The following is a 9,311-nucleotide window of genomic DNA, read 5'->3' as shown; positions in this document are numbered from 1 at the left end:
CCAAGCACCGTGGCCAACCCGGGCTCTTAGAACGCCAGCAACTGGCTCCCGCGTGGCTTACCCACCCCAGCCCAGAGCTCCAAGCACCTCAGGTGCAACTACGGGGGTGAGGGGGTACTGGTAAAGCAAGAATGCAAACCAACTCGGGTCCCGAAGGTGGCTTCTGGTTTGAGGAAGATCTGACTTAGGGTGAGGGTGATGGGGGGCTCCAGACAGGGTCCCAGGTAATCGAAGCCAGTCTTAGCCCCTAAATTTACTGTCGCCATCCCCCAAGTTATGGGATTACAGCCTGGACCTTAAGTTTCGGCCCCAACTCAACTCCAGCAAGCCATCTGCCAAGTCTCCCAAAGATCCCCCCCAAACAGGACAACAAGGGTTGTAAAACACAAGAGCCCATTCTGCTTTATTTACAACAATGGCTGTCTGCGCAGGCAGCCAGCCAGTTATTATTAAAAACGAGGCTAGTGATAACTGACACCTTTTCGCTCTCCTCCCCCACTCCACCAGGTACGGTACTCCGCCTTTTGAGCAACCACCAGGCTCACGGGGAGTTCAAAATTACAAATACAACCGGTGTAGAAGAAAGTAAACGGAGTGAAGGAGAAGAAAACATGAGGGAGTGCTGTATTTACACTACATTTTATAGACAACTATCCTGTTACACCCAGTTTGTGCCCTGGCCCTGAAATGAAAGGGTGGCAGGTTCACCGGACAGAGATTTTTGTCTACAGATCCAGCCTCCCCGACCCAACTGTAAGGGGTCTAATTCAAGTCCATGGAGCAGGAAGGACAGAGTAGAAGACACTCATTTCCAAACAAATCTCCCTTGGGAAATCCGGCCTGGAAGAGGCTGAAGACTCTGAGTCTCAGTTCCCAAGTAACATCAGAAGTTCCAGCCTCCAAGAGTGACGTCAGGGTTCCCCCGATTTGGGAAGACCCCCTAACCGCCGGGCCTCTGGCCGAAGTTCCTTGCATTTCTGGCAATAAAAGAAGTCAGGAACATTGGTCTTCTTGATCTTAGCACAGGAGAGGTGGATCCACGTCCCACACAGGCTGCACTCAATCATGGGCCGCCCAGCAAAGGGCTTTCTACAGTAACACGTGATCAGATCCCATGAGTCATCACCTAGAAAAACAAACGTTTGTTTCGTGTTCAACTTTAAAGTTTGGCTCCTAAGAACCCCCAAACCCACCCCATCCCCAGCTCCCCACCCTGGGCAGCCCTGAGCTGCTCACCTGATTCCACCATGATGTCCTCATCCATGACCCGCATCTCGCCTTCACTGGAACTGGCGTCCCCATCTTGGCTCGTTTCTGTGCTGCCCACCTCCTTGCCCTCACTGTCAGTAGGGGGAGCCCCGTCGGGGTGCAGGGTAACAGGGGGCCTGGGGGCTTCTGGGGGTGTTGGGAGCACAGGGACTTCACTCCCCACCACTGCTGTCATCTCTTCTTCATCCTCCTCCTCCTCCTCCTCCTCTTCCTCCTCCTCTTCAGAGTCTGTATCACTGGGAGGAGCCCTAGGAGGGCCAGGAGGTGGGAGTCTATCCCCACGATCCGCCTTTTTCAACTTCCGCTTCTTGCTCTTCTTGATCCGAGACCGCTTTTCCCCATCCCCGGGAGCCGGCCGAGGTCTCCGAAGCACCCCAAAGCCGGCCCCGCCTCCTGGCCCCAACTTCCTGTTCTTTCGGTCCTTCTTTCGAGGCTGAGAAAGGTGCCCCTGGGAAAGCGGCACTGAGGTGAGAGCAGCGGGGGACCGGGAGGTCTGCGTCAGGGATGTGGGAGACAGTGGGGATGTCACTTTGGGCCCGTCCAGATCAAACAGAGAGTCCCTGAGCTTCATCTTCTCGAGCAGAGTAGCACTGTCAGGGGCCTGCAGACGAGAAAAAGTGGACCTTGGGGGTCCTGGCTGGGGAGGCCCTGCTTGAGCTGCCCTTCTCTTTGATGACTTTGCTTTCTTAACGAAAGTCTGGATAGTTCGGAGGTCCGAGGGGGCTGAGTCCCAGCCGTCACTGTCGGCTGCACTCTCACCTCGCAAGGGAGAGCTAGAGCCAGAAGCTGGCCAGTCGCTTTCCTTAAAAGGAGGAAGAGACTAGATCAGCAGGAGTCTAGCCACAGCTCAGCCCTGACACACATCCAGCATAAAGACCAGGAACTAGACATGTCCCTAGCCCAGATCCGCCATGTACTCTAAGCCTACCTTCCTCACCCCGTCCTCCTGCCTACCCCTTCAACGGCTTGTGTCTCGTTTGCTAGCACACTCATGGCATTACAATTCACCTGAAAACTGTCCATCAACTCAAGACCCCTACAAAGGAAAAGCTTGGCCAACAACACTCCAGATCGTTACTGCTGTCCCGTCCAGCGACTGCCCCATCCCATCCCCGACACCAGCTCTCCACCACAGCCCTAAAAGCTCCCGATTCTCCCCCTACACGTTACAGCAGGCTCTTCCTACAGCGTAGCTCACTCTGCCTCAAGTCAGCTCTTTCTCTGCTGCCTACCTCTTTGCTAGGAGGAATGTAACCCGCATAGGCCAAGACGAAACTGCAGAATTTGTTGAAATCCTCAATTGTTCTCCGCCGCTTCTCTGGTGGCTAAAAGGGAGGAAGGAACGTGGGGTCAAATGGAAGCCAGGCACGAGTGTCACAGGTGCGTTCCCAAAACCACGGCTCCCGAGTTGTCAGGCAGTGTACTACCAGTCAAAGGCACGGGACAGCTCACCTGAGTCTCTGCCTTGAGAGTCGGAGGTGGATCTGCGAAATCAATAGAAGCTGAGTCAAGGCACAGGAAGGAGTCACCGGGGAAAAGCCTGCCTCCGGACCTCGGACCTCGGAGGTCTCACCCCAATCCCATCCCGGGCGACCTGGCCGGGCCACGCCAGCCAGCCCGCCCGCCCGCCGGCCCCCAGCTGTGCGGGACCCGCCCCTGCTCCCCCTTCCGCCCCGAGGGGCGGAGCCTGGGCGCGGCGCCCTCCCGGGCCTCGCTATAGCGCTCCCCTCCCCCAGCCCAGGCCGGCGCCCCGCCCCCTCCCCGCTCTCCAGTCAACTCGGCTCTCTTGGCGCCCCACCCCGCCACACCGCTCCCGGGGCGAGACCCGGCCACCGCCCGCCCCCGTCCTTCACACGCGCCCGCCCGGAGTTCCCTCCCGGCCGCGCGCGCCACTGCCCCGGGCCCTCCGCGCCGCCCGCCCCCGGGGTCCGGGACGACCACGCCGATCTGCTCCCCGCCCTCCGGCCGCTGCTCCTCGAACACGAGGCCGGGCGCGCCCCTTACCCCCCACCCAAAACACACGCGCGGGCACACACTCCCGATTACTTCGCGTCCGGGACAGGCGGAGAGCTGCAGCCGGGACCCAGCCCCACCGGCCCCCCAGCCCCGCCGCCGCCGCCGCGCTCCCCACAATTTCGCTGTCCCTCCGCCCCCATCCGGGGCTTTGGCCCCTCCCCGTCTCGAGCTCCTCGGGCTCCCCGCCGGGCCCCCGGGCCCAGTTCCGAGCTCCTCCGGCCGCCCCCCGCCCGCCCCCGTACTCGGCGAGTCCCTAGGCTACGGACCCCTCAACTCTAGCCCCCGGGCCCCCTCCGGACACTGCACGGCAGCCCCCTGCCGCCGCCGCCGCCGCCCCCCAATACGCTCCCCAACTCGCAAGCTCCGGCCCTGGCCGACCGACCAACCCCCCTCCCGCCGCGCAAGTTGCCGGTCTTAACCCCCACACCTCGCCCCGCCGCCCCTACGAGTCCCCGGCGAGCCTCGCTGCCCCGCTCCCGGGCCCCGCAGCTAGCCCTCAGGACCGGGCTCTGCCGGAGACAATACCCCGACTCCCTCCTCTCCCCACAACTACCTGCCCACCCCTCTAACAATCACCAGGCTATCTCTGGCGGCAACTACTAGGCGCTCGGGCGCCACCGTCGCCAACTCCCCCACCTCGGGCAACTCCCGGGCCCCCACTCCGTCCCCGTCGAGCTCTCAACTCCTCTCCAGCAATCGGATCGCCCGGCCTCTCCGCTACGGAGCGCCAAGCAGTCCGCGGCCTTTCCAGCCCCGGCCCCCGAAGCCAGGCTTCCAGCGCCCGTCCCCGGACACCCCGCCACCGCCATCCACACCGGGCCTGATGTCTAACTATCCCGACCCAGTCTCCCACTCCTTTCTCCAAGGTATCTCAACTCGTCGCTCTCCCACCTCAAGAGCCAGGCCCCCGACCCCCTTTCCCGCACTCCCCCGCTGGGGCCGGGGCTCGACCTCCAACTTTGCCAATTAAATCCTCACCCTCTCCCTGCCCTCTGTGCCTAGGGAGCGCTTACCTTCGGGACTGGGCTCCGCCATGGCTTCCAGCATCGCCCCCTCCCCTCCACCCGGTCCGGCGACCCCCTCCTCTAAGCCGGGATTCCCGGGGCTGCCTTGGGTGCTCCGTGTTCCTACTGCCCCGCTTCACCCAAGTGTCCGCCTTGGCGCGGTTGAGACTCCAGTCCGCTACCGCCACCTCCCTCTACCACTGCCTCCCGCACTCCCGGACCGGGCCCCCTCCCCCCGCACCGCCGGCCGCCTGCTCCCTCCTCCTCCTCTCTCCTCCCTCCCTTCTCCCCCTCCCCGCCGGCTCCGCCGCGCAGTGCACCAAGGGATTTGTAGTCTGTGCAGGGGCAGCGGAAAGGGGATTGCAAGATCCTCCGGAACTTCAGTTCCCAGTAAGCCACGGATTGGCGCAGGCGCAATAGACAGCCTCCCCCCACCACCACCACCACCGCCAGGGGAGTGGTGAGGCGATCAGGAGCCAGAGGGGTAGAGCGGAAGAGTGCGCACTGACTCCCGGGAAGTGTAGGCTGGGCGGGACCAAGACAGTAGACGAAAAAGGGATTAGAACTCTCGGCCACCATACTGCCTCGTTTTGTACCTTTTTATCCCTCAGGGAACCGCCCCACTTCCGGCCAGGAGGAGACATGGATGCTGGGAGATGAAGTTCTCCTACTGATAATGGCACCCTTCTCCCAGTATTTGCCCTCTCTCAACCACTTTACGGGATCCCATATACTGGCACAAACTCTGCAAGTGACAGCCAGTTAAAGACAGTTCTTGTTTTTTTTTTTTTTTTCTTTTTTGGTTTTTCTGGGTTTTTTTGGTTTTTCGAGACAGGGTTTCTCTGTAGCTTTGGAGCCTGTCCTGGACTAGCTCTGTAGACCAGGCTGGCCTCAAACTCGCAGAGATCCACCTGCCTCTGCCTCCGGAGTGCTGGGATTACAGGCGTGCGCCACCACCCGCCCGGCTAAAGACAGTTCTTTTACCACCTCCCAAACGTGAACTTCTTGAATACAAAGTAACAAATTTGGATATGCTTACCTATAAGTGGTACTTTCAAACTTTCTCCACAGCAACCCACAGTAAAAACTACCATCCCTTTGTTAACATCGAAACCCAATATATACACATATAAAATCAAAGTTTCATAAGATAATGGTCACATTATTCCACTCATTTAAAAAATACTTCTTTTCAAAGAGGAAAATAGCAACATCGACAAAGTGTTTCTGTTTCTCTGACCTATCCCCACTCCCTCGTTCCCACCAGAGACGGTCAGGACACTTGAAACAGACAGGAGGCGGAATGACACAGAGCACTTCAATTCAGCTCGGTGGTTTCTTCTTTATTGATGTGCCTCCTCCCTCCCCCAGACAATGTCAATCCCTTCCATCTACCCCCCCAAAAAGAAGGTAGTGAAAGGAAGGGAGTGTTGGGGTTCTGAGCCTGCCGGGCAGTTAGAAAGGGAATAGAAACCAAAACAATCAACTGATGTGACAGAGATTGACAGTCAAGAAGTCTAAAGCAGAGTGGGAATGGAGGGCAGACAAGGGGGGAGAAAGGAGGTGCACAGAGACTGCGTCCACCATTACCCCTCCTGCGGAGAGGGACTGGAGAAACAGTCTCAAACATGTAAGTGCAGGTCCTGAAGAAGGGAGATGGTGTTCTCGCCTGAAGGAGGAAGTGGATGTCAAGGAAGGAGCGCCACCTCTCTTTGTAGCATGGAACCCCCCACCTCAGGGACGGCAGCTTCACAGACCGTAGACACTTTCATCACTGTAGGCAATGTATAGAAAGAAGTCTTCTTCATGGTGCTCCTAAAACGAAACCAAAAAAGGGTGTAATGGCAACTTATTTACCTGAACTATTTACCACCAAGACATTCCTCAAGACTCAATTCTTCTAAGCATGGTCTGGTAATTGCAGCTCCTGGAAAGGACTGAAAGTTAGAGGCCACCAAGGCAACTTAAGAACCTGATTCAAAATACACTTGAAGATACAGATCATCTGTAAGGCACCTTCCCTAATACTAAAGGAATAAAGAAGAACCATTCATTCTTATTCTCTCTCCTCTAAGAAAGGCTGACCTCGAACTCACTATGTAGCCAAACTCAATTTCCAACTCAAGATACTACTGCCTCAGCCCTTAGTGTTTATTTGCTTGTTTTCATTTATTTTATTTTTGGTGTGGGTTTGGGTTACCTGGGGTTTTTGCTTTTGAGATAGGGTGTCACTATGTAGCTCCAGCTGGTCTCAAACTTCCAGAGTGCTAAGATTGAAGGTGTTTGGTGGTTTTACATTGTTTGTTTTGAGACAGGTTCTCGATATGTATCTCTGACTGACCAAGACAGCTTCTGAGCTCCCCCAGCCTCTGCCTCCTGAGTGAGAGGATTAAAACTGTGCGCAGGCCGGGCGGCATCGGTGGTGGCGCTCGCCTTTAATCCCAGCACTCGGGAGGCAGAGGCAGACGGATCTCTGTGAGTTCCAGGCCAGCCTGGTCTCTAAAGCAAGTTCCAGGACAGGCACGAAGCTTTTCCTGGAAACCCTGTCTCAAAAAACCAAAAAAAAACGAAAAACAAAACTGTGTGCAGAAGCAACTATGATTGCCGAGACAGGCTTCTGCCTGCTGACTTAAAGGGTTAAAAGTGTGTACCACTGTGCATCTGTTGTTCAAGGTGGGAACTTCAACCAGGTGTGGTAAAACTTGTCTTAAATTCCAGCACTCTGGAGGCAGAGGCAGGCAAATCAAGGTCAGCCTAGTCTACAGAGTGAGCTCCAGGACAGCCAGAGCTACCCAGAGAAACCTTGTCTTGGAGGGGAGGGGGGTATCTCAAATTGTTCTGACATCTTGAATGAGGGAAAGAGACTTGGGTAGTAGGAACCCCAATCAAAACAGCTACTCCAAGCTGGGCAGTGGATAGTGGCAGACACCTTTGATCCCAGCACTAGGGAGGCAGAGGCAGGCAGATCTCTGTGAGTTCCAGGACAGCCAGGGCTATATATACAGAGAAACTGTCTCAAAAATAACAACAACAACAAAAAGGGGGGGGTGGTGTTTGAGGATTTAGCTCAGTGGTAGAGTGCTTGCCTAGCAAGTGCAAGGCCCTGGGTTCGTTCCTCAGCTCAAACAAAACAAAACAAAACAGCTACTCCCAAAGAGTGCTCTTCTCTCTTCTCCCACTGCTGGTAAAATCACAGCCACCAGAACCTCAGTGACATTTTAAAGCTAGTAAGGCAGCTAGCACAGGGACTGCTGACCTTTGCTTCCTTCTGTGCAAGCTGCTGGGGCTCCTCCAAGCAACCCCATTACTCCCAAGGCACTATACCTGGTATAGCTGGCCCATCGTGGCACTGGTGGGTGGGATGACGTTGTTGACAAAGAAAAACAAGGCATCCTCAGCACGGAGATGAATTCGCTTCCGGATCAAGAAGTAGAATTGACCAACTGCCAAAAAACAGGAGATGCAAGAAAGTCACAGAGGTCATCAGTGCTTCCAGAAAACAGCTGCCAGGTGAAGCCCCCTCCCAGAGATGGCATCCCCACCCAAGAAGGAAAGCTGCATCTGGCCTCTCGTTCCCACCTGTAAGATCAGAAGGCACCAGGTATTTCTTTTTGTCCAAATCTCCTATCCGAGCTTTGGGGGCTTTTTCCACTATCACCTGATGAAAAGAAGAACGAGAAGACGCCAAAAATACAGCCACATAGATGAAGAAGTCAGGACATTCCCCGTCCTGAGACCCACTGCAACCTCACTTCTCTTTATTCTTCTATACGCGGTGCACTCAGCATTGAGTCCAGAGGTCCTGGCCTCACTGGCTTACCTAAATATTTAAGTATTGATCACAGAACGGCAGGCACATCACAGTAACTATTCCCATCAGAGAATCAGGATGACTTGTTTGGGTCAAACTCTACCTTAAGTCTAGGAAGCTGAGGATGGCCCTGGAAGTCCTGGTCGTCATGCTCCCCAGGGCCTCCATTCTGACAAACGCCAAGGGCTCTCCCTCTCTGTCCTGTCCACATCTCAGTCCCAGCTCTACTTCTACAAGCTTCTCATCCCCGGTACCAGAGACAACAGTTTCAGACTCCTAACCCCACGACAGACTGGAGCCTGACCTCCACTTTCCCAGACTCAAGCCTAGCTTGTGGCGACAGCGTCAGCACCATGAGCCTCGGCCCTGGATACAGCCCTTACCGGGACCCGGTCTGGGTATTTCTTTCGGATTTTCTCGCCCTCAGAGCGGCGCTTCTCGAACGGATGCTCCTCTTTGTACACGAACTTCATTCTCCCGAGGACCGGGCTAGACCGAGCTGGGCTGAGGAAACCCAGGGGGGGGCCGGGACAGGGGGCGGCGGCGGAGGTGGCGGCGGCTTCGATGAACAGACTCAGCGGAGCGATCCACCAATTTGCGCCACTTCCCTATTCACCAACCCCGCCCCCGACCATCCGGAGCGGCCCCGCCTGCTTAGATACGCCACTAGCTCAGCTTGCTAACGCAGTTGGCGTAGCGCCACCGGCTGCCCGGCCCGCTCACGCCTTCAGCGTAACCGCCTTGGAATCAATTTGTGGGTTACGCAGATGACATCGCAGCGAAGGTTACAGTCGTTTCAAATCAACTGAAACTCCGGTAGCCTCGTAGCACGAAGCGGAGGTCGAAATGGGGTAGCAGGTGGCCGTCATGAGATTTGGGGCTCCAGTTCTTTTCGCAAATTACGTAGGGGAAAGCAAACAATTACAAGTCAAGGTATTCACGAAACGGGTTGCTACGCTGAAGGCGGCCGTTGACACCAAAACAAAATAGTACCCAAGATCTGGATACGGACCCCACAGCCAAAGGGCAGAAAGGAAAGGGATTTGCAGAGACGTACAGAACGCCCAGGATCGGGGTTGAGTGGACCAATAGGAACTACAAAGTCCAAAAGCTAGGGACTACGCCAATGCGGAGGGACACATTTTGAGTTGGTGCATACAAAATCATGTGATCTCAGAAAAGGCGGAGCATCACGTGGCGGATACCAGAAA

General features: G+C 56.1%; 2 protein-coding genes across 3 annotated transcripts; both read right to left on the bottom strand.

The window, feature by feature from the left end:
• Positions 1-376: 376 nt before the first annotated feature.
• Phf23 (PHD finger protein 23) lies at positions 377-4,512 on the bottom strand. Of its 2 annotated transcripts, none has more exons than XM_036196241.1 (5): positions 4,299-4,512; positions 2,722-2,753; positions 2,502-2,594; positions 1,237-2,071; positions 377-1,126 (listed from the first exon to the last, which is right to left on the bottom strand). In XM_036196241.1, the coding sequence occupies exons 1-5, from the start codon at positions 4,330-4,332 to the stop codon at positions 912-914; spliced, it is 1,209 nt and encodes a 402-aa protein (XP_036052134.1). In that variant the 5' UTR covers positions 4,333-4,512; the 3' UTR covers positions 377-911. The 2 variants fall into 2 exon arrangements, with proteins under 2 accessions (XP_036052134.1, XP_036052135.1); XM_036196242.1 differs by having other exon boundaries at positions 1,237-1,870.
• A 1,094-nt stretch (positions 4,513-5,606) lies between these two features.
• LOC118588876 (GABA type A receptor-associated protein) lies at positions 5,607-8,906 on the bottom strand. The gene is made up of 4 exons (XM_036195499.1): positions 8,484-8,906; positions 7,869-7,947; positions 7,614-7,732; positions 5,607-6,104 (listed from the first exon to the last, which is right to left on the bottom strand). Exons 1-4 carry the CDS (start codon positions 8,571-8,573, stop codon positions 6,039-6,041), a joined length of 354 nt encoding a protein of 117 aa, XP_036051392.1. The 5' UTR covers positions 8,574-8,906; the 3' UTR covers positions 5,607-6,038.
• Positions 8,907-9,311: the final 405 nt, after the last annotated feature.

This window comes from Onychomys torridus, chromosome 8, assembly GCF_903995425.1.
Source record: "Onychomys torridus chromosome 8, mOncTor1.1, whole genome shotgun sequence".
NCBI classification, from domain to species: domain Eukaryota; kingdom Metazoa; phylum Chordata; class Mammalia; order Rodentia; family Cricetidae; genus Onychomys; species Onychomys torridus.
This window is presented reverse-complemented; position numbering and strand designations above follow the sequence as displayed.